Here is a 23,255-nt window from a genome sequence, read left to right as displayed (position 1 = left end):
TCGGCGTAGGCGAGTGGTCCCTACTAAGGGTCGATGACCGACAGAGCGGACCCTGAAGGTTTTTATACCACCATCGTGTTGACGCCTTTGATCGTGCCACGAGAAAATGGCACGCTCGCCCTCCAACACATCTCGGTTTTGAGGGCCTAGAACTTCGACTTCAGACAGTCAGACGTTCTAGAACCCACTCGCATATGCACAGTCCGGCCGTGCTTGCGTCCGGGGAAAATACATCCACAAGTCACGAGGCCGAGATGCTTTCCACAGCCCTCTTTTCGATGCAGCACGTCGTCTCAGAAGCCCACTCGGATCTCTGCGGGCGGAACCCGGCGCGTGTCGGCCTGGATGCCTTGCTCAGGCAGTTTTGGAATTCGGTTCTTGACCCACATGTACCGTGGGTGAAGCACAGACAACCAGCAGTGCGAGGTGTTGGCAAGCCTCCCCAGAAACCCTTTGTCATAGTGGGTGTGGTCTAGGAGTCCAATTGAGTGCTCGAGGGCAACTTCCCAAAAGACCCTTGTGACATGCAGGTTCAACTTCGAAGACAACCTCTTCGGCTACAATGGATCTACGAGGCTCCCCCATAAACAGTGCCACTCCCGTATGACACCGTGAGGACTTCGGTTCTCGACTCAGCAACAGACTGAGACCCTTTAGCTCGAATAGTGCACCTCCCTGGTCTAGGCTGACATTCCATTCACAGAAACTCACAACGAACAACATCGTAGCAGAGAGTCCAAGGAACAGCTGTGAGTTCAGTTGTGGTGTAACGGGAATGCACAAAATCACAATGACGAATACCCCCCTCATAGAGGGGCGGCCGTATCGATTGTTGACCTTCAACAGGCCGGATTCATCAATGGTTGGTCAAGCCGCGCAAGAATTGTCATGCTGAGCATTATGACAGATGGCGAAGTCGCACAAGTCCAGATCGCCCGGAACTGTGGTCGGGGGGTTGGTCCTCCGCTATTTGCTCGCCGTTCATACTTTCGGTTGCGTTGAAATGCGTGTCCGGCTGATGGCTAATGATGACCATGACGCTTGCGGCGACGACCAGGTTCAAACGAAAAGGGAAACATGCCAGAGGACCCAGACTAGAGTCTTCTGTCTCCTATGGGTCGCTGCTGGGATGACCTTCTGGCTGCCGTCACAGTTCAGGTACAAGAAAGAGAATGCATAGTAGATCAGGAGGATCCATACCGTGCTGTATGTGCTGCTTGTAGAGCCCTCGACCTAAGGATCTGTCCTTGACCAGCTGAAGGACACCTTCGCCGAGGATGATGATGTTGAAGAAATTGGCCAGCCGTACTGGAAATGATGGATGTCGAGTGCCTTCTTCTACTCGACTTGCAAAAACTTGTTGGCAGCCTTTGTGTCGAGAAGGGCAGGGCACAGGTATTCCCAGAATATGGCGCTCGCAATGGGGCCAACAGCCCGCGCACCTCTCAGGTGGAGGGCCATGATCCATCACCCCGATCAAGGGCCCTCTCAGCAGCCATTGGCAAGCACAAGTCTGCGCAGCCAGACAATAAAGATCGAATAGATCATTTCAGTGAGCAAGAAGCTGCCAAGGATGGTAAGGTAGGTCGAGATGGCCCAAGCCTGGGCCATGTCAATGTCCTGGTCACGTATGCAACAGAAAGCGGAGAGGATCGAGATCAGCAGGTAAACATGCGATGGACCAAGTCGTCCATGTAATAATTGTTCAAGAACTCGCGCATCGCGTCGCATCGCATCCCAAATACGCCAACAAGTCAGGAAGACCAGGATGAAGACACACTAGATAAGCAGTCGCAACATCAGTGGGCTGGTAGTCCAGCAGTCTCTGTACGTCTCTGCTGTTTTCTTGCCGTGGCTCGTCCGGGATCGGGGGTTTCAGACCTGAGCGCGAATAGGACAACGAGTACACCTCGGAGAGGTTGCAATGATTCCCACCCGGATGTGGGAGACGCCATGGCGAGAGTCTGACAGCTGTTATATGGAGGTGCATCCGCTGCCCAGGACGCGAGACGACGATCTTGCTGTATAGGAAGTGAAGTACTCCGTAATCGCTGCTGTGTTGATCAGGCGTCCCGCGGGCCCCAGGCTGCTCGAGGCTACCGTAGCGTAGTATCTCACCCCCTATCTGGTAAAGGCGATCGCCCAGCCATATCCATCCAATGCCCAGAGATCCGGGGAAAAGCTTCTTGTCACACTTGGAATTGAATACAGAAAAGTTTGGTGCTATGTTGCCATAGTCAGAGCAGTTCGATGGGCGCAGTCCGATCGAACATCCCTGTCAATAATCGCTGGGGATCAGTCCAGCGCATTCAAACCATGCCACCCGTCTATATATAAGTCGTCGTGAGATTAAAAGCGCCAAAACATACACTCGGATCATCCGGAATGATGCGCTTGATCCCCATCTTCATCAAGATCGACAGTAGATGGTTCAGCGAGAAAGACTAGATGTCGTCAGTGGCAGACCACGAAATGCTGGGATGTGGAGCTAAAAACGTACCATTTGGCCTCAAGAACCAACTGAAAACAAAAACAACCACAAAAATGGAGGCCAAGCAAATGAAGACAATGCCCGCATAGATACCCACCGTCTGGCTGTAGATGAGATTAAAAACCGTGGGAGCCACTACGCGAGCCAGGGCATGCAGCAGACCTGACGCGCCCAGCATTTGGCCTGTTCGGTCCGCCGGGATATGCTTTGTGAGTGATGACTGCAAGGTAGGCGATCCAATGCCACCCAGGGATGCAATCATTCCTGAGACCACCATGACCGCCCCGGTTGGCCCTATGGCATAACCAACATATCCAAGAAGGTCGAAAAGAATGGCCCCCCTAATGATCCAGATGTCAAGCATGTCGGAGCCTTTGTGCCCTTTCGACTGCACATTTTGTGGTCCGCGGAAGATCCTGGTCAGGAGGGGTAGGAGTAGAAGCAGTCCCATAACCCGACAGATGTTGACGGCGGAGAGATACATGCTGGCGTTGACAGCCGTCCAGCCGAAGCGATACTCGGCGTAGATGATGATGATCTGCATGGTCCCCATGGCCACTCCAAACATCATGGTGTCGATGGCTGCAAGGACAAATAAATTCTTCCGCAGTGCCGCACTTGAACCGATGCCAGTCGGTCGTAGTACCCACAACGGCTCGAAGGGATTGTAGTTCTTTATGGTTGTCCACCAAGAGTTGCCTGCGGTCTCCGCTTTGGCGAAGCGTCGTTTCTCCTTGGCTATTAACTGTCGCTCCTTGGACAGGGACTCGGGCACGGCGAACAACACGAAGAGGATAAACCATGCCTGACATGCGAGTGCAATGTAGAAGACAACCATGACCGTCCCCGTGACCTTGATCACGTAGCCCGCCATGACGGGTCCGATCGCAATGCCCGCAAACAGGGTCCCATGGAAGTAGCCAAACGCCACATTTCGACGCTCAGGGGGCGAACAGTCTGAGGCGTACGCGAAAGTCAATGCGAGAGCAGTGGTAAATGAGCCGCAGAGGCCATCGATCAAGCCGCCGAGGAGCAGCCAGTAGACGGAAACGGCGCCATCGGTGGAACCCACAATGATGGTGATGATTTCGGAGGCGAGCGCGCCGAGAGAGGCACAGACCATGACCTTTTTCCGCCCGACCCGGTCTGAAAGCGAACCCAGATGAGGAGAGACAATGGCGGAGAAGACGCCAGAGAGCAGATTTACGTAGAGGTTGAAATTGGCGACTCGCGACTGAACGTGAGGATCTCTGCATTGCGGGTTCTCCTCCCCCAGTACGACCGGGAGGAACTTGAACGTGGGGTCCTTCAATGCTTGCTCGGACAGATATTGTTTGCAGATGAGGTCGAGAATCAAATATGTCTTGGGCACGATGATGCCGCCGAACGCAACAGAGAAAGGGAAGAGGGCTGGCAGAAGCCAAAGTATCTGAGTTCGTCAGCATCTGGAAGACTCGCTTGAGGAGGACACCGAGCATACCGAAGGTTTCTTGTGCCAGGGAAGATCGCCTGCGCCATGAGCTCCAGTCCAGGGCTCATTGATGGCTCGCTCGTAGCTTGTTCTGGCCCTGGTGTATGTAACGGGGTTCTTGCGGCGTTGTCGAGGGCTCATCAAGGGGCTTGTCTCGCCTGTATCGTCCTCCTGCCCGTCCCTGACGTGGAAGCGTGTGTTGATTGTAGTCGCGCCATGAGAGTCCTCTGCCAGTCTGGCCTCCTCTTGCGCCTCCTCCGCAAAGGCATCTTCTGGTTCCAGCATCCTGTGAGAAGGAAGGCAAGAAGTGCGGCGCTTTTAGGGACGTGTCTGTATTGTTGTCGGGGTCCGATCGGAGTCAAGTGGTATCTGCGAAGGCCTCTTCTACCGTGGCTGCACCGCCATCCTGTGGTGTAAGTGATTGAGGAAGACGAATGTCAAGCGTCCGGCAATGAACCCGAGGTGATTGATAATGATCAACCTGATCGACTGCGACTAGATATACGGTCTTGACGTAATGTATGCATGGACCGAAAGAGGCGATAATTCGTGGATTGGACTGACTTGTTTGGCGGCAGTCGGAGCACCGCGAGCCGGACAAATTTGTGAGGACGAAGTGCTATGGAGGATACGGATTACGGAGTGCTGCAACGGGAGTGCCATAGGGGCTTTGGGCGGTAGCTATGGGCATGAATTCAGGCTTCAGCCATAACAGCAAATAAGAATAAGAGCCTGGCCAGATCTTCCCGGTAGCTGTGCGCGCTGCCCCCGTGTTCAGAGGCGCTGTGAGTGGCCGGAGATCTGCCCACGGATCGTGTCGTGTAGCCGACTGCAACGCGAGAGGCGCCATTGGTGCTCCGGGGACCGTGGAGGACTGCGGCCAGATAAGCATCTCACCTTGGGCAGCCCTAAGTTTGGAAAGGGGGAGGCCTCAGCATTAATGGAGCTCCAGCTGCCGAGTCTCAACGTACTGTCTCACTGTGTACGGCATCCACCAAACGCACAGCCACGGACGGAGTACTTGTGTTGCGAATAAATCAGCTTGAGGATCGACTCTTGAACTGTGCCGTTTGGACTTCTTACACAGTACGTCCTTGCCCCTCTCTACCCAGTATGTAGGCTCATGGCTCTTCTGCTGCTTCCCGAGTCTCTGCTTTCTGTTGATGCCATTCTGTGAGATTCATGCGGCGTCTCTTGCTCGGCTCCAAACCACCCAACTCAGCAATGAGCAGGACCTCAACATGGCGACACACCATGCTCACACTGTGCATCTATCCATCCAGTCCATCGCCACCGTACGCCGTAGACGTCCTCCGCACCTCGGCGAAGCATTCGGGCCCATTGTTTGAAGCTGAAATGGGCAGATCCGCAACATGGATGTGCAAGCAGGAATATCGAAAGATCCATTACCATTCATTCATCACACGTAAATAGAGACCATGATCTTCCCCTTTACCTTTCTCTTCCTCTCGTCTTTGATGGGCACCCTCCAGAATGGGCTATGCAGACAATGATTGCACCCTAGGTGCATTACCCGTGCGAACTTGGACACGCCTCTTGCTTGCCCGAGATGAAGTGTTTGGTCAGCGTATCTCTCTAAGGCGTCAGGCTGCTCCACGGCAAACCCGGCCCCGCTGGTTTAAAGTCTCGTCGCTGGTGCTGAAAATACGGTCCACGCCTATCCAAAATGCCGTATGGACCGAAATGCGTTTCGACGCCTGACTGATGCTCCCCCAACAAACGTATTCCAGAGCCCTGTCCGGATGGATAAGACTCGGATCCAACCCTCCGATCCAATGCTGCATGACTATTGTCGCCCCTTCTCTCGCCATTTCAACAGTTCACTGAGGCTTGCCAAGCTGCATCCCATGCGCATAAAGTCGTTCCGGAGGAGCTCTTCAGCGCTCGCACGGCTCCTAACGTCGACGCAGAGGCAGACACTGAGGAATGCCTTGAGCTCCCGGGACAGCTTGTTGGGGTTCTTTAGGCGAGGTGTGCCATTAGTGGCAATCAGGAAAAGAGCCTTGAGTGGCTCTTCGTTCAAGTAGGGCGGTTCGGATTCGATCATTTCAATTGCCATGATCCCGAGCGACCAGATATCAACTTTGGGACCGTACTCCTTCTGTTTGACGACTTCGGGTGCCATCCAGTACGGCGTGCCAACCATTGTCGCGCGTTTGCTCTTCGACTCGGTGAGCTTCGCACAGAACCCAAAATCGGCTGGAGACAGTTGGTTAGCAACGGGGCCATATGGCGCGTGTCAGCGACTTACTGATCTTGACATTTCCGACGCGGTCGAGCAACACATTGTCGCTCTTGATGTCTCGGTGGATAATGTCCTGAGAGTGCAGATGGGCGAGTCCTTTGCAGGTCTCGAAGCAGATGGTGGCGATCTGATCTTCTGTTATCACCGGGTTATTGTCGATGATATCCGTGAGTGCACCACCCTCCATGAACTCCATCACCACCCAGAGTTCGTTGTTCTGCTCCTGTAAGAAAGAGTCCAGGAAGTTGACAATGTTCGGGTGCTTCGAGTCCTTCATGACGATGATTTCGTTGACGATCAATTCTTTCCGTGGCTGATTGCGGAGATCCATCTGTTTGATGGCGACTTGGCCTTTAGGCCCGTGAGTGCGATAGATCTCACGTGCAACGGCCGATGTGGCACTTTCCTTGACCCTGGCAACGTAAACTGAGCCGGAAGCGCCTTGACCGATCTTCTTTTGCTTGCTGTACGACTCCATGGGGTTATCCTTTGAGACCACCTGCTTAAGCTTGGCCATAACCTCACTCTCGCTCATGCTTGACATTCGCACCTCTTTGGCGCGCTCCTCCACCGGCTTCTTCGCAGTAAGAGCAATTTCTGCTTCTTTACGAGGGTCAGCTGCAGCCTTGGTCTGCGCCTGTTTGGCCACGTTCAGGGGCTTGGGTTGCTGTACTGAACCTTGCGACCGGGTCGAGGATTGTCCATTGACGCCATTTGTCTGTGGTTTGGGAGCAGAGTCTTTCCTTGTGGGTTCTTTGGGCGGATACCTAGCATTTGGTGAAGGCTGACGGTCGCGATCTCTGCTGTCTGGCGAGCGCAACGAAGTCTGACCGGCTGAGGCAGACTGAGGGATGGATTTCTGCGAACCGCTACTGGGGGCCGAAGGAGCTTGTCTTTGTGCTGTAGGCTGCTGTCTCAGCGACGATGATTGTTGAGGAGCGCTTGGAGCCGCTCGAGCTGGATTGTATCGGGGATCCTGTCGGTTAGGGCCGCCGCCGTAGCCCCCAACCTCCTGCTGAGCCATGGTTGGACGGGACTTTGGCAGCGAAGCGTTGTAGGCGTCCTGCTCTTTGCGAACCCGTTCTGCCTCTTCTCGCTCTCGCTCTTGTTGTCTTTCCAGCTCACGGGCGCGCTTCGCCTCGGCCTCCATCTGTCGGTTTTTCTGCTCCTCCATAGCGATAGCCTTTATCCGTGCAGCATCAGCCTCCATATCGTAGGATCCCTTATCTGTTTGCGCCCGCTGCAGCTGGGGCTTGGTGGGTGGTGTTCCAGTCCGGGCTGGGCCATCCTGCTGGTACTTGATGAATTGATTAGCATTATACCGCTGTGCGTCTGTAGGTGGTGCTGGCCTCGGAGGCGCAACGGTGTTGCCGCCTGCCGAGTACCCGAGCTGCTTGTTCGGCTGAGTGGCTGGTGGGGTGACCATGCCAGGGGTATACATTTCGGGGTGCTGTTCACGCATCTTCTGGTCTGAAACAAACTGTAATACTTCAATGACAGCCTGGGGATTCTTTTTGTAGTCGTCTCTTGTAATAGCGGAATTGTTCAACAGTTTCTCCCACTCTTGCGGGAGGCCCACAAAACCACCGGTCTGAGGATCAAAGCCAACATGGATGCGGTGGCTGAAATTGGTCGGGTTGCTGACGCCCCCCATGCCCGGGCATCGCTCGTATATCTTGTCAATCCAATCGTAGATTTCGTCGTCGTTGCGCACCTCACAGGTCATCGTTCGGGTGGGTAGGTCTCGGGGCGTGACGACCTTGCCTCCTACGTCTTTGGGATTGGCAAGACGAGTGATCTCAAAGGCCATTCGGGTCTCTTCCGACCGAGTCACTCCGGTCACGGTGTTCAATTGGATTGACTGCATCAGCTTCCCATTCTCGCTCTTCATGAAATCCAACCTGAATTCACGCAGGATGAGGTAGCGCTGGTTCCATTGGGCAAGAAATTTGTCTTCTTTGCAGCGCACATGGCCTTCTTTGATGATGGTAACAGGCCCCGAGGGCTTTCCAGACGTCGACAGCGAGAGAGAACTTCCATTGGAAAAGTACGGGGCGCTTGGAGTGCTGACCGCAGGCGACGCAGGCGCGGCGATAGACATGGATTCGAAGGTGGCGGTCGGTATGGACGAGTTTGAGCGCTGCAGCTCGAGATGTCGGGGTCTGTCGGTCGGAGGACGAGGAGCTGGACCGGGGTTCATGAATTGACCGGAGTAAAAGCTGGTGGAGGTCAGGAACGAGATCGCAGAATAAACGACAGTAGTGACGCCTCGAATCGCTTCTAGACCACTTACCCATTTTCCTGGCCAGACGCCATTGTCGGATGGCGTTTGGAGGTGCGCTCTGTTACACGTCCCGTGTGTGATACTGAGCGGAGCCGCCAGTCAAGAGGTCGAACTTGTATGTCGCAGCAGTTGTGCTCAGTGAGGGGTAGCGGTGGGTTGAGGAGCAGTTGGCACAGGCGGCATGCGTGCGGCTGTTATTTTGATCGAAGTAGCGAGCAGAGGCCGGAAGACGTCGTGAGGTTCGCTCAACCTGTACTGTCTATTGTGTATGGAGTCGTGACTTTGGGCAGCGAGGTCGAAGGACTTGGGGCTGGGATCCGCGCTTCTCGACTGGGTCGGCCCTGGCACTTGCGGCGGTGTCCGGTTCAAAAGAGCATAGAGTGCGGTCTTCTTCCTCCTCAGTCACCACCTCGTTGAGTTGCTGCCCGGGAGTACTTTGTGCTTTCTAGTTCAAGCTGTCTCGTGGAAAAGAACACGACTGCGCCGATAGAGGGAGAATAATTATCTGCGTGCTAGGGACCATGGGGAGGGACCCGAAAGCCTCAATGTGCCAAGGACGGCTAAGAAGATTGTGGGCTTGATCGTTGACAGACCCCCAAGTGGCCTTCGTTACTATGATATGCCTCGACATGCAATGCTAACACTCGAGTCTAGTCGAGACTCCTCTTTATTAACAGGGCGGGTGCTCTTTTGCACCAGCGCTCTTAAGAACCCCTGAGTGGATAGCTTCCTTCGTGCAAATGAATATGAAGATCTCAAGTACATTCCATGTTGGAGGCAACATCTTTGTAACCCAGGATCAGGCTGAAACCAGTCAGAGCATGCAGGCAAGTTGGATTGGTCTCAGCTCCAAATGACCTCTAGCTAGGTCATATCGCTGTTACGGTGGGCGGCTAAAATGAATGGAGAAGAGTACTGATAGAAGGGAGGCAAGCAAATGACAGGCGGGGGGAGGATGGCGATAGGGCTCCTTGGGCCTCGCCTTGCAGGATGGACCCTACCTAAGCTCCTCAGCGACCAGGATCAAATTCTACGATTGAACCACTAAGGCGCGTGCGGCCGATACCTCGGAAGGTAGCTTCCTCAAGCGTAGATTCGATCTGCGCTTTAGAGGATGAACTCTGACCCTCTCAAGGTGGCCGCGTCTCGGACACCACAGTACTTCTGAAACACTCTCAGGAGGCGTCTGGAGTGGTTGGAAATCCAGCGACGACTCATTCAGCCAAACATCCATAGCTGATAATTCTCATTCACATGCGCATAATGCCCGTGTCGGGTAGATGCAGATCTATCTTCCGTCGCGTCTCCTGTCGCGTTCCACAGCACGCATGTCGGTCACGCTGTTCCACCACTTTATTGCTCAGGACGCGGGAGAGGGATTTCCTGTCATTTCAGAGTCTTGCTGCTTCACTCCCTCGAGAAGTTAGATCTCCACCACCATGTGGCCGGCTGTTTCAGGACTGCGGTCACAGCCCGGTGGAAGAGAACCGAGCCGAGAGACCAGTACTAAATGCGATCAGACTTTTGACAAGAGGTCAAAAGAGACGTGCTCGGCGTGGCTTCTATGAATTAAGTACGGAATATCGATGGATTCGGCTGTCCGACCGTCGCTTAGACCATGGAGGGCTTCGTCCGAAACACAGGGTTCAGAAGCGGCTTGCCGTAGGTACGAGTAGGACGGCTGTCCCCCGTATCAGCGAGGAGACCGATATATTAAGAGCATCTTTTTAATGTTCCGGTGGACCTGCTTCGATACAGCGAGTCACTTCGACAATGCAGCAGAGTTTGCACTTGTAGCGCAGTGGTGGTGGCCGCCTTGCGCTGAGCGTTGATGAAAATACCAGGGTGGTGAGAGGATGCGGTGGTGACTGGAAGATGACAAGCGCCTACACACGACACAATAAGCACCCAATGGTGGATGATAGGCACCCAATAGGCACCGCAAGGTTTGGTTATATAAGCACAGACTACATACGGAATACCCCGTGGCGAGGCTGAGGATCCCCGCGAGGCTGGCTCTCCACCAAGCCAATGACGCATTCTTGCTGCGGGCAACTTCAGAAAATGAATTTCTAAGCCAGCGGCGTCGCCAGTATTTTGAGCCATTCATAAACCTGCCTGGCTTCCTGTCAGTATTCCCATTCTCTTCCCTCGATCTTCTCCTGCACCTCTTTTCAGTCTTGAGGCTCTCGGTTCCTCGGGATATCCCCTCCTCTCGTCCTGTCGCCCCTTCCCACCTCACTCACGATGGCCCCCGATCCTGTCCCCCGTCCTCCCGATGCCACAGAGCCTGAAGACGACGACCTCCTCGACGCCGACGAAGCCGCTGAGGAGATCATTGACGAAGACGGCGATCACCCCATGGACGACGATGACGATCTCGACGGCGAAGAACAGGAAATCCAACTACAGAATGACTCGGCCGCCCACTTTGATGCCCACACAGACAGCATTTTCTGCATAGCGCAACACCCCACGAACGCGAACTTCGTAGTGACAGGCGGTGGTGACGACGTCGCATACCTGTTCGACGCGTCAATACCACCGGCTCCACAAGAAAAACAGCAAGGCGAAAGAGCAGGTATTGCCCCACTACAGAAACTAGACGGACACACTGACTCGGTCAACGCCGTGGCGTTCACATACCCGCGCGGTGACTACGTCCTCACCGCGGGGTTGGATGGAAAACTGCGCGCCTGGCGGTCAGCCGACCCGTCCGGATCCAAGGCGTGGAATTTCGTCGCCGAGACCGCCGAGGTGGAAGAAATCAACTGGGTGGCTGCGTCGCCGAACAAGGAGCACGAAAACGTAGTCGCTCTAGGCGCCAATGACGGCTCTGTCTGGGTGTATAAGATCGATGGAGAGGACAAAGCCTCGCCCCTGACGATTGTGCAGGCCCTCTATCTGCACACCGCGTCGTGTACGGCCGGGGCGTGGACCCCGGACGGCAACCTCCTGGCGACGGTGTCCGAGGACGGGAGCCTCTACGTGTGGGACGTCTTCTCGACAGGCCAGGCCGTCGTGTCCAAAACGGCCACGGATCAACGCTTCGAAGTCGAGGGCGGGCTGTATAGCGTTGCTTGCACCGCGTCGTTGGTTGCCGTGGGCGGAGCAGGTGGGCACATCAAAGTTGTGGGTCTACCTCAGGCGGCGAACCAGGATAAGAAGACGAAGCCCAAGGGCGCTGCCAAGCAGGTTGCCTCGTCGGCGGGGCAGATCCTAGCTTCGATGCAGGCGCAGACCGATGGGATCGAAACCCTGTCCTTTTCGGCGCCACCCCTGACTATTTTGGCCGCCGGGAGTGTCGACGGCTCGGTCACCCTTTTCGACACAGCTCACCGGTTCGCCTTGCGGAGACACATCAAAGAAGCACACGAAGAGTTCGCAGTCGTGAAGGTCGATTTCGTGCGCAACTCCCAGAAAGGAGGCTGGCTTTTAACCACCGCGGGCATGGACGGCGTGGTCCGGCGCTGGGACGTCAGAGGCGGGACCACGGCCGCTGGGCAAGGTTTCGTCAGCGAGTGGAAGGGCCACAGAGGAGAGGGCGAGGGTGGCGGTGTATTGGGCTTCGTGCAGCGGGGTGGCGGACACAGAATCGTCACAGCCGGAGATGACGGCGTCAGCTTGGTCTTCAGGGCGGATATCTCGTGACCGAAGCGAGATGATGATAATGACAATGACAAAAAGTCCACACTGGTCACTCGATGGCGTCGCTCATCATCGACCGACATCCACGCGGGAAAAATTCCGGGGCTTCCTCTTGCGGACAGACACATCGTCGCATGGCATCCCGCACGTATTGTGGACGAACGATTGACTGCCTGATCTGTGTCGTGTGTGTATGTTGGGCCATATGTGAGCGGTAACACAGCATATCTGGGATCAGCCGGGATCGTGTGCACGACAGCCTCGAGTCGAGTCGAGTCGAACCGAGTCGGGTCGGGATGTAAGGGTAGCAGGTCTGACTGACTGTCTGCCTCTTGAGGATCCGTGCAGCTCGCACGACGACCATCTTTGAAGCCATCTTCTGGGTCATGCGGAGTGGACTACAGTAGTGAACGACGCACACGCATGATGACCTTGGAAAATGAGCCGATGGACTCATACAGAGGTCCCTACTCACGGTACATGGTATAGTTGGACGCACAATGTGTACTGGTATGACTACATACAGTGAGGACCAATTTCTTCATTTCTTCCCCGTGAGGACAAGGTCCTGCATTCCTTCTCGTAAGTACAAGTTTCTGCATTTCTCCCTCTCTGGACACACCCATCCATGGTATGCTCTCTCTGCACAATTTTACCTCCCTCAATCATAAGTCTGCCCAACTCTCTCGACTCGACTCGACTAGGCAACAAGGCGGGCCGGGGGCCGGCGGCGGCGGTGGTGGTAACGTCTTCAAGCTGCCGTTGTGCTCTGCCTCGTCTCTTTCTCGACCAACTCAACATACTGCCCCACCAAGCTCTTCACCATGTCCTCGATGCCGTGAAACTGCACGCCCAACCTCTCCGTCGTCTTGCTCGAATCAAAGTGCAACCCCCAGTCCGGGCACTCGCCACCCAAGGGCAAGATCCCACTTTCGACCTCGCGGGGAAACAGTTTCTTCACCACCTTTTCCACATCCACCCAGGACACAGGCCGGGGGTAGGCGGCAATGAACCGCTCGCCGGTCTTGATGTCCGGGGCCTCCACCGCCGCGACGTGCACTGCCGCGACGTCGTCGAGCAGGACGAAATCATTTGCCCGGGGCTGGTCGTCTTTGTGGCCGAGGAGAAATTTGATCATGGTCTGGTTGGAAGAAGGTCGTTCGACCAGTTGACGAGACGAGGTGACGGGTTCGTTGCGGCCCTGGACGTAGCCGGGCAGGATGTGCACGACGTCAAAGTGCAACTTGTTGGTCTTGACGAAATCCTCTGCTGTGGCGTTGGCGAGCAGCTTGGACGCCGCGTACGCTGCCAAGGGGTGCTTTGGGATGTCCTTGACCTCGGGCACGGGAGCGAGGTCGTCTGGGCCGACGGTGTCGCGACCTTCCTTCTTGGCGAGGATGGCTACGGACGAGGTGATGACCACGCGCTTGACGGTCGGGGACTTCTGAGCGGCCCTGAGCAAGCCGAGGTTGCCTTGGATGGCTGGCGCGATGTACGTTTGCTCGACGTCAAAGTCCGTACCGGTCTGGGAATCGTCGGGCAGGGGCGAGGCGACGTGCACGACATAGTCGACGTCTTTCATCGCATCGTCATAGGCATCATCCGCGAACACGTCCGGGATCTCCACGAACGAAACCTGGTCCGCGTACGGTTCAACAGAGGGCAGGTCCTTGAGCTTTTGTGCAGTTGTGAGGTTGCGGCTGGACACACGGACTCGATAACCCTTTTTGAGGAGGAGCACGAGGATTGCGAAGCCGACATGGCCTGTAGCTCCCGTGACGAAGACAAGGGGTCCGTTCGACATTGCTGCTTGGAGACTAAATGGCGAGCTGGGCTCAACGTGCTACGATCTTTGCGTGGAGGAAAGAATCTGCTGTTCGCAGCAAAGCGGTCCAGCATCCATATTTAACAGTCACAATGTGGACTCAGGAAATTATATACACGGTTATCCCAAGAGGCTGGAACATTTGTCATGTGCAGTCCTTGATTAGCAGACCTGCAACAGACAGATTTATCAGCTGCATGGGAGCGAATACATGTGCTCGTGCGACCTGGGGCGGGAGGTCTTCGAAAGGCCTCGGAGGCATCGACTACGATTCTCGGCGACAGGTTTTGAAAAGATGCATATGGGCATGGAGGATAAAGTGCAATGGGATGGCCCGCAAGGCTGTCATAAACCCTGCTTAGCACACGTGGGTTGAGTAATCGAGGTGTCCAGATGGTCCTTGCCAATCGATAGACGACCGACGTGACGCCTCAAAATCATAATAGAGGATAGAGTGCAGCTCGAAGTTGGGCTACTGAATGGTCTTCGCGGCCAAGGATTCTTGTTCAACATATATGGTGATATCGCCCGCTCTCTTACTCAACTGGAGCATTGCTTCGGTCGAGCAGTGACCAGTCGGACTGACAATCGAGAGGCACCAGTGTCGGACATGGCCAATCCAGGTGTTGCCCTGTTGACCTTTGTCGAGTAGATACGGTTGTACGAGGTATTGCAGCTGCCACACGATGACCTGCGTTAACGACAAAGTCCGAGGAGCAGGGGGGTTCCACCGGGGTTGACAAATGACGTCGCTTTGCGCACCGCAATTACCCATTGAGGAACTTGCCCACTGGCCCAATATCTCGTGTCGCATTCTTGGCGGGTGATTGTGGCGTTTGTATCCATACAGATGCCCATCTGGCCATCATTGTAGGGCCCGGGCTGAACATCGCAGCTCCACCCGGGTCGTCGCTGCCATGGACTTAATGGCGACATGTCCAGGGCATGATGGAGGTTGCGGAGTTAGAAGGCGTTGCAAGATGGAGGTCGACGACGATAAAGGCAGGAGCTTCTCGTCGAATGTCAAACACATCAGTAAGGGATACTTCAGAACAACTCACACCAACCCACACGACGTTCACGAAACATGTCATCTCCACGATTCTCAAACAAGCTCGCCGGCAAACGTGTCCTTCTGGTGGGAGGCACCGGTGGTGTTGGCATGAGCGTCGCCCAAGCTCTCATCGAATTTGGCGCGTCGATCATCCTCTCCTCCTCCCGAGAAGCCAAAGTCCGAGAAGTCTGTACCCAGCTCATCAGCACCTATCCAGAAGCTAGAGATCAAGTCTCGGGACATGCCTGCGACCTGGCCAGCCCGACCGTCGAAGCCAATATCGAAGAACTCTTCACGAAGGTCGGCGAGATTGACCACATTGTCTACATGGCTGGCGACCGATTGCCCATGATCCCGCTGGAGGGCGTCACGCTCGAGAAGTGGCAGAAGTGCAACCAAGTCAGAACCATTGCCGCCATCCTGGTTGTCAAAATCGGGACAAAGTACATGAAGAAGGACCGACACTCCTCAATTGTCTTGACCGGCGGCTCGATCTCGGAGAAACCAATCGCAGGAGGATGGTCCATGCTGGCACTCATTGGTGCTGGCTTGAACGGTCTAGCAAGGCAGCTGGCGTTCGACCTTGCACCGATCCGGGTGAACTGCGTTGCTCCGGGTGTTATCGAGACGGATCTGTGGCAGGGCATGGGTGAGGAAGGGAAAAAGGCCTTCTTCGCCAGCCACGAGAGCAAGATCCCAACTGGCAAGGTCGGACAGCCCGAAGATCTTGCCGAGGCGTACCTCTATTGCCTGAAGGATGCCAATGCGACGGGGATAGTCGTACACTCCAACAGTGGGACGTTCTTGATGTGAAGCATTTCTGGGGCCACCGTAGGAACGCAGCAGTGGCTGTATACATACGTGTTGACAGAGTTGTATCGAGAGATATTTAGTATTCACTCCCTAAACTGCTTGTTCTCAGCATTAAAGATAATTAGAAAGACAGCATACAGACGTGAGTTCAGCCTCGCCGGTCGCCGGATCTCAGCCTTGCGAGTCTTGGCTTCGTCTTCAGCTCGGCATCCTTCTCAATCGCAATCTGACGCACTACACAAGTGCTGCGTACTTTAGTATGACAGCATAAGATCCCGCGGGTCAATAGATCGAATTATCCGGAACGATCATTTCGCATTACAAGGATAACGTGCCAAGGCCGGTTCGAGCGCGACATTCAAATCCCGGAATAGGATCAGACACGGGAAAAAGATCACCTCGCTCGTCACCACTCCCTCTCTTCGAATCCCTGCGATACAGTGAGCGTCTTCATCTTCAGTCAGGAGATTGTTGTTTTAGCGGCTAATCCGCCACAATGACGACGCGCCCGACGCACAGCCACACGGGCACGCCGCTCCCGGCCATCCTGATGCTCCACGGCGGCGGGTCCAACGCGACGGTGTTCAAGATCCAAGCGCGCCGCCTGCTCTGGACGCTGGAGAAACAGTTCCGCTTCGTGTTCGCGCAGGCCCCGATCGAGGGCGCGCCGGGGTTCGGCATGCTCCCCGTCTTCGCCTCGTGCGAGCCCTTTTACCGGTGGGTGTCGCGCAAATTCCGCGCGGGCGAGTCCGACGTCGAGCCCACGCCCGCGGACGAGGTCGCGCGGCTGGACGCGCAGCTCACGGCCCTGATGGAGCAGCACGGCGGCGTCGACTCGTTCAAGGGCGTCATCGGGTTCAGCCAGGGCGCGCGTCTCGTCGCCGGACTGCTGCTGCGGCAGAAGATCGAGGAGCGCGACCACGCCGGCGGCGTGTCCCGGTGGAAGTTCGGCTTTGGCGTCATGATCGGCGGGCCGTTCCCGCCCATCAGCCTCGCGCAGGACGTCGACCCGGCCGACTATGCCTTGCTGAAATCCGTGCCGACGGTGCATGCGTGGGGCCGCGACGACCACGTCAAGCCCGGGTGTGTCGAGTTGATGAAGGTGTGCGAGAGCGACCATTGCTTTCAGATGGATTTTGAGGGCGGCCATCATTTGCCGCTAAAGGACGTCGAGGCCAAGGATCTGTGTGATCTGATCATGGCCGCGTGGTACGCCAGTGGCGGCACATACGGCGTGAGTGCCGATGAGACGTATTGACGACGAAGAGAACGGCGAGTAGCCGCATGGCACCCGATGACCCAGCATTCAGCAAGAGAGGGAGAAGGGTAGAGGACGTTCGGCATAGCATGCATGTGATTTGATTGCTCGGCCGGGCATTTTAGTACGACGAGGACGACAACACGAACACGAGAATAGAGATCATGACTTTCATGAGTACTTTGTAGATGTACAAGACATGGAGATGTGCTGAAACGGCGGCAGGTTATCGTTTCACATTACCTTAGATAAAAAGGACAGGCCGCCGGAAGAATGGACGGCTGTGCCATGCGCACAATACATGCTTACTCGCCCCAGAGGATGAATGACTGCCTAATTAGTCGGGCGCAGCACTGCCCGCAAATATCAATGCCTTGCGCCCTTGCTGGTATCGTGCAATCTAACCTCCTCCGACCATATTTCCCACAGCGCCCGCGAGCTCGGAGAACAGGATCCCCTTCAATACGTTCTCGCCTTGTTGCTCCGCCCAGTGACCGGCATCGATCAGCTTTCGCTTCCACGACTTCTTCTGCGACTCGCTAAGTTCGTCCCATTTCCTCAACGTCTCCTGCTTGACGACCTCGGCGTCCGAGTGAATGACCTCGGTCGAGATTTCCCCGAGAGATTCCTCCCGCACAATTATTGCTTTCGGGGTCTCAAGGTTGGAGTTCTGCTCGACCAGATTCTTCAGACCTTCGGTCGCAGCTGCAACCGCGGAAGAAAGGGTAGCAGAGATGTCGTCTGCTGACTTCTTGAACTCGTCGACTGCGCTGTGCGCGGCGACCGGAATGTCTGAGGCGGCAGAGCTCGCCTGGTTGGCGAGCAAATAGGGCTGGCCAATAAGTTCCCGCAGACGAGGCGAGAACCAATCTGGCGCTCCAAGGACCGGCGGAACGACGCCACGGATCTCGCAGAAGACCTGCATGAGGAAAGCCGCAAAGCCAATGACAACAATGGCGAAGAAGACACTGAACGTGGTCTGCACGACCTCCGACCGACCAGGCGGGATGAGGACGTATCTAGGGCTCTTGATGTCGGGCGACGGAAACGGTCGCAATGGAATGTAGTGGACTATGACAGACTTGTCAACACCCACAGAAGCAAGCCTTAGAGACTGAGGTCCGACATCTCCAGTCACAGGTAGTTTGGGCCCGATAAAGTTGGAGAAGACCAGGCCAGTAAGGGGTCCGTTGTGGACGTCTTTGAGATATGTGAAAGAGCGAAATGTCCCAAGGCCCGCATCTCGGGAATAGTCGAGGGTCAAAACCTCGACGGCGCTGTTCTCTCCCGGGATCCCACCCACTGCTATCACAAATTGCCTCTCTCCCGCGACTTCGCTGAGTGGTGCAACATCAAGCCCAACGGCCGCCTTGAGGGATTTGTTGGCTTGTTTGCGCAGGACTATGCGTGCTTGTGAACAATCCTTGCTGACTCGCAGAACCAAAAGATCGGCCCCAGATCTCTGAGGTCGGTTGCGGAGGAGAAGGAGCAGGCGAGGCGTAAGGAAGCGAATGGCGCGAAACTTGGGCCTCTGCGAAGGCGGAAGATTTGTGGAGATCTCAGCAGCCCGGAAGAGAGATGTTGGGGCTTCAGGGGTGGATGTTATTGGAAGTTGCTGCATGAAGACTTCGTCGTTGGTGCAGTATGCAAGCACATAGCCACCTTTCTCGCCTTCATTTGGCGCCAGGTCGACGTCCTCGGCTTCCTTGGTGTCAAGCTCTACGCGCGAGACCACATCATCCTGCCTTGGCTGTGGTCTCGGATGGAAAACAACGATCTCGTTTGTCAGACCCAGTCCGGAAGCGATAGCTGCAAGCCGAGGTTCTCCAGATTTTTGAGTCGGCGAAAACCGTAGAACTCTTTGATACGTCTCGTTCTTGGTGTCCACCTTAGATCCAAACAATGCAGCCCGCCCCAGAGATTGTGTCACTTGTACTGAGGCCAGCGGCTTCTCGGCGCCGCCCTCCACCGCACTCCCATCGGCTTTTCTCTTCCTTGCGGGTAGACCAATCCTGAATGACCGTAAATGTTCGTTCTTTCCTGCTTTATGGTCTGCGACCGAACTGTTGATGCCAGCAAACGCAGTCAAGTGTTCTGGCGACGAGTCCGCAACGGCGAGGCTGGTGACCGAATCCTCATCTTTTGCCAATTCGATGTCGACCACCTCTTTCAGCTGATCCCGTCGCGAGGCGTCGATTAGTGAAATCTTGTTTGGCACACCTGTCGCGGATGAGCCGCCTCCCCCGCCTACGAGTAGGAAGTCTGGATTGAAAGGGTCAAAATCTGCGGCATAGAGGGGGTATGATAGCTGGACGCGGCAAGAGGACACGTTGGGTGCCATGTCGAGATGCGAGTCAGGCCAGGTAGAACTGTGGAAGAGAGACTACTTCGAGGTTATAACGATACTCCAAAGGATACGGAGTTTAGTTTCTCCATAGGGTGCATTTAGCAAGGACGTGCTGTCCTGTATAGCTGTCCTTGAAATGTGAATAACTTGGACTCGGGGTCAAGCAGAAGTGAGCTAAGCTGAATTAAGTTAAGCTTCATTCGGCTATCGATAAACCTTAAACTCTAATTCACGTGCTGTTCATTGATCCATCGCGTCGGTGTCTCTCCCACTACAACTGATCCTCCCCGAGTTTGCCAGCTTGCTTCATCACGATGCGCAGAAGATCAACCTATGTCACTCATCCCAGTCGAGCTGTCGATCCAGCAGACATCCAAGTTCGCCCGACACAGCTGCTGCTTGGCGGCTTGAAGGCAGCTCGAGAAGAACGCCTGACTTTCGGATTGGAGGAATTACCAGCAGAATTGGCGGATCATCTACGACAATGTCACGAGCTTCACATTCGATGGGCACCTGAGCGGACGTACAACACCACCGCACCGTTCTTGTCGCGGATTTCTCCAGGGTTACACGTCCAGTACACCCCCTTGAACGAGACTCAGTCCGATCGACTTTGCGACCTTCTTCACAGACTATTCGGAAAGCAACTGAGATGTTACTCGCCCAACGCCACGTTCATCAGCCCGCCTTTAGTGTCAGAACGCTTCGCTCAGACCTCATCTCTCCAGTACTATTCCTCCCTACCTTCTCTGAAGTATTTGGTGGCGTACATTTACCGGACCAGCTGCGCCCCAGACGATCTCCAATGTCTGCACACAGTATCCCTCCTCAACATCGCTGACTCAGTGGACGCGGACTACGACAGCATCTCCCACGCCCTGACCTTCACCGTCTTCTGGTCCAAACAGCCTCCGGTGTTTTACGATCCAATCGGCGACTTCACGACTTTTGATGCCTGGAACCTCGATGTGCAGGCCAAAGGGGACGATAGGGTGGAGGTGGGCATCCTGAGCGCGGGTAAAGCCAGTGAACCGTCAGACCTGCAACTCTCGGGCTTTCTCACCGTGGTGGGAGAAGATGATCATCCAAAGGCCACGCTGTTCAGCTTTCCTTCCCGTCATCACTCTCTGAACCAGGACCAGGCGCGGGCTCAGAAGTACACCGTCTCATTCGATCGACCTACAGGGCTGCACCCGACGCTGCGGATCTCCTTCCCGTCGGCCTCATCACTGGTTGAGCCCATCAATAAGCCTGCTGACAGTGTCTGCGCGTTACAGACGTACCTGACGCTCCCGTCCCACATCTTTGCCGACAAGTACGCCTTCCTCAGCAACGATCCTCTTTTCCAGAACTCGCACCACCTTGGCCAGCTCCATTCCATTGCCGGCGAAACGGACCTCGAGGCCCCAGATTACGCGGTCCAGAAATGGGGCTCAACCATGTTGTTAAGCATCCAGACACCCAACAATACTCTCGGCGGGACAAAGTCGAGCCGCGGAAGCTGGGACGTCACCATTCCATTGCATCTGCGGTATCTGGCCCCGAATGACAATGGCACCTCGGAAGTGGATGTGCCTTGGCCTATCGTATTTTGGGCATGCACCGCCGAGGATGGGACCAAGTTCCCCGTCAACCCCTTCGACAGGACTCAGCTTGGCTTCGACGGGCTGTTCGGGCCTAGAACAATGTTCTATCACTTGGACCCTGCGCCCGACGGAGCCTCCTCCGGCAGGCTGGTGGAACGTATCTCCATCCCGGTCTTGAACCTCGAAGCCACCAGCTCGTGGTCGATCCAGATGCTGACGGTCGTCTCCATCACGTTCGGCTTCCTGTGGGTGTTGATGAAATTGGCGCCGGCATTCTGGCCTCGAGCTACCGCTGATAAACAAGCTTCCGGCCAGAAGAAAGAGCAATAAGGTCTAAACAATGACGGAGAGGGGAACTGTACCATCTTGTTACCGGGAAAAGGTCGTCCAGCAGGTAGACGGTTTACCTCTTCCGGGCAAAATATATCAATAAAGCCTCGCCGTGACAGAGGAACGAGGGCGGGAATGTGAAAGGAACTACGGGACACAGAACGCAAGACAAGTGTCTGATCCAACCTGTCCTGTTCCTACCCATACACTCCTCAGACAGAAGCCGTGTGATGGATACAATCTACTCATTGCTCGCATGAATGAATGACAAGGAACGCGTTCCGAGGGATGAACGAGGTGCCCCTCTCCGAAGCGCATACTCGTCTTGATACCTCTAGGTTGACCGTGCACTCATTCATACCACAATAAGTACCTATGTGCATAGTCCCTGGCCTGATTTTCTTGTCTACTCATGACTGTGAGAGACTTTTGACCATCGTCTGACCTGAGGCCGTACACGTTTCAGTTTGCCTATTTCCCTGCTCGCTGGCCCTTCCACGAAACATTCCCTTCACAGGGCCGAGCGACGTGCACTTCTATGCAAACGCTACAATAGTCGTGGCTCAGAGCATTTCCGCCTGGATCTGCTGATGTGGATTGAATCAGTTGCTCCGAGGCATGATGTACCGTTTCATCCTTCCCTTTGTATGTCCAATTGCTGTGAGATCCTTTGTATATGCTCCTGACGAGGAGACCTACAGTATACACACGTCCCGTGTAGGTTATTGCCAAAGACAAGGATACCTCGCTGAGTGGCTAGATGAAGGATTGCCAAACATGAAACTGTCTGGTGGTCTGCATGGGACGACCATAGACACTATCGGTGCTTGTTCCTCGTGGTCGCGGTGGTCTTCAGTTGACGCTCACGAGTCAGCCATGAGATCGTGAACGGAAACAGGTGACAGGTGACAGCGGACGGATAAAGCACGGGATCACGAGCAAGTGTCTTCGAAGCAAATGTCAGGGAAGGGGAATGAGACCAGAGGTATAGTGACTGCACGTGCTGGTCCTGGAACTGGAAAGTGAAAGAGAGTCTCGTCGCACAAGTCGAAGTTGAGATTCGACTCCGGTTCCTGTTGCAGCGTCAGGGATCAGACCAGGGAGAGTCTTTACTTGCTTTTGTGGCTCCACGGCGACCGGGACCATTTGACGGCATTTACTTTTGAGCTAAAGTTGTTGGGCTGTGAGCGATGGGCATAGGCAAATGTTCGAACACAACCCTCCCACACGCGGTCGTCGCCGATGAGAGTGCTGCCTCCTGCACCTTGTGCTTGCAAAGGGGAGTAAACAATGACAAAGGCTGTTGTGTGGCTCTTGCCAGGATCCCATCAGGCGATCCCGAGTTCAGCTCCGCCAAGGGGAGACAGGCTCACATCCAAGCCCGGTCATGCCGTCTTGCAGGAGCGCTACGGTGGACTCCACTCGGAAACCGATCTGAAGCCGTGGTCCTGCAGGACGAGTAACAACTGCCATGTCATATTCTGCCTGCCGTCTCGAAATCGCCAAGTGTAGGTAGGCAACCTCGGACCCATCTGGGACGTACGTGAACCGACACAGCAATGTGCCAAGTTCGTTCTGGATTTGAGACGCCTTGGCGAAGCCTCGAGACTACGAGGAAAGGACGCCCGGACTGACGGAGAGGTCGCTTTGGAAACAGCACATTCAGCTCGGTGTGCATGGGCTTGCTGAGTGGCTGAATCTCAGCGCCTTGGGCCGTCACCGGTCAAGGGTTGTCCATTCAAGGAGCAGCTTCGTGTGGGCGGTCCATCCGTGTCCACCTTGTCCGAATATCACCGCCGATGGCTGTGGAGCAAGAGGCATCCAGAACTTTGGCATGCGGAACTAGTCGAGGCGGTGGTGTGCGTTGGAAAGACAGCGCATG

The 23,255-nt window shown here is 55.3% G+C and overlaps 8 protein-coding genes across 8 annotated transcripts; 4 read left to right on the top strand and 4 right to left on the bottom strand.

Moving 5' to 3' along the window:
- Positions 1-2,444: 2,444 nt before the first annotated feature.
- G647_05299 (uncharacterized protein) lies at positions 2,445-4,247 on the bottom strand (the record flags this gene model as incomplete). Its single annotated transcript, XM_008729630.1, has 2 exons — positions 2,445-3,920; positions 3,972-4,247. The coding sequence occupies 2 exons, from the start codon at positions 4,245-4,247 to the stop codon at positions 2,445-2,447; spliced, it is 1,752 nt and encodes a 583-aa protein (XP_008727852.1).
- A 1,522-nt stretch (positions 4,248-5,769) lies between these two features.
- G647_05298 (uncharacterized protein) lies at positions 5,770-8,544 on the bottom strand (the record flags this gene model as incomplete). Its single annotated transcript, XM_008729629.1, has 3 exons — positions 5,770-6,182; positions 6,235-8,447; positions 8,522-8,544. The coding sequence occupies 3 exons, from the start codon at positions 8,542-8,544 to the stop codon at positions 5,770-5,772; spliced, it is 2,649 nt and encodes an 882-aa protein (XP_008727851.1).
- Positions 8,545-10,759: 2,215 nt separating this feature from the next.
- On the top strand, positions 10,760-12,163 carry G647_05297 (uncharacterized protein; the record flags this gene model as incomplete). Its single annotated transcript, XM_008729628.1, has 1 exon — positions 10,760-12,163. The coding sequence occupies one exon, from the start codon at positions 10,760-10,762 to the stop codon at positions 12,161-12,163; it is 1,404 nt and encodes a 467-aa protein (XP_008727850.1).
- A 748-nt stretch (positions 12,164-12,911) lies between these two features.
- On the bottom strand, positions 12,912-13,964 carry G647_05296 (uncharacterized protein; the record flags this gene model as incomplete). The annotated part of the gene is made up of 1 exon (XM_008729627.1): positions 12,912-13,964. One exon carries the CDS (start codon positions 13,962-13,964, stop codon positions 12,912-12,914), a length of 1,053 nt encoding a protein of 350 aa, XP_008727849.1.
- Positions 13,965-15,072: 1,108 nt separating this feature from the next.
- Positions 15,073-15,852, top strand: G647_05295 (uncharacterized protein; the record flags this gene model as incomplete). The annotated part of the gene is made up of 1 exon (XM_008729626.1): positions 15,073-15,852. The coding sequence occupies one exon, from the start codon at positions 15,073-15,075 to the stop codon at positions 15,850-15,852; it is 780 nt and encodes a 259-aa protein (XP_008727848.1).
- A 496-nt stretch (positions 15,853-16,348) lies between these two features.
- G647_05294 (uncharacterized protein) lies at positions 16,349-17,110 on the top strand (the record flags this gene model as incomplete). The annotated part of the gene is made up of 1 exon (XM_008729625.1): positions 16,349-17,110. One exon carries the CDS (start codon positions 16,349-16,351, stop codon positions 17,108-17,110), a length of 762 nt encoding a protein of 253 aa, XP_008727847.1.
- A 400-nt stretch (positions 17,111-17,510) lies between these two features.
- G647_05293 (uncharacterized protein) lies at positions 17,511-19,451 on the bottom strand (the record flags this gene model as incomplete). The annotated part of the gene is made up of 1 exon (XM_008729624.1): positions 17,511-19,451. The coding sequence occupies one exon, from the start codon at positions 19,449-19,451 to the stop codon at positions 17,511-17,513; it is 1,941 nt and encodes a 646-aa protein (XP_008727846.1).
- A 320-nt stretch (positions 19,452-19,771) lies between these two features.
- G647_05292 (uncharacterized protein) lies at positions 19,772-21,373 on the top strand (the record flags this gene model as incomplete). The annotated part of the gene is made up of 1 exon (XM_008729623.1): positions 19,772-21,373. The coding sequence occupies one exon, from the start codon at positions 19,772-19,774 to the stop codon at positions 21,371-21,373; it is 1,602 nt and encodes a 533-aa protein (XP_008727845.1).
- Between the last annotated feature and the right edge of the window lie 1,882 nt (positions 21,374-23,255).

Source organism: Cladophialophora carrionii, assembly GCF_000365165.1.
Source record: "Cladophialophora carrionii CBS 160.54 unplaced genomic scaffold supercont1.4, whole genome shotgun sequence".
NCBI classification, from domain to species: Eukaryota; Fungi; Ascomycota; class Eurotiomycetes; order Chaetothyriales; family Herpotrichiellaceae; genus Cladophialophora; species Cladophialophora carrionii.
The sequence above is the reverse complement of the archived record's forward strand: the minus strand, read 5'-3'. Positions and strand labels throughout refer to the sequence as shown.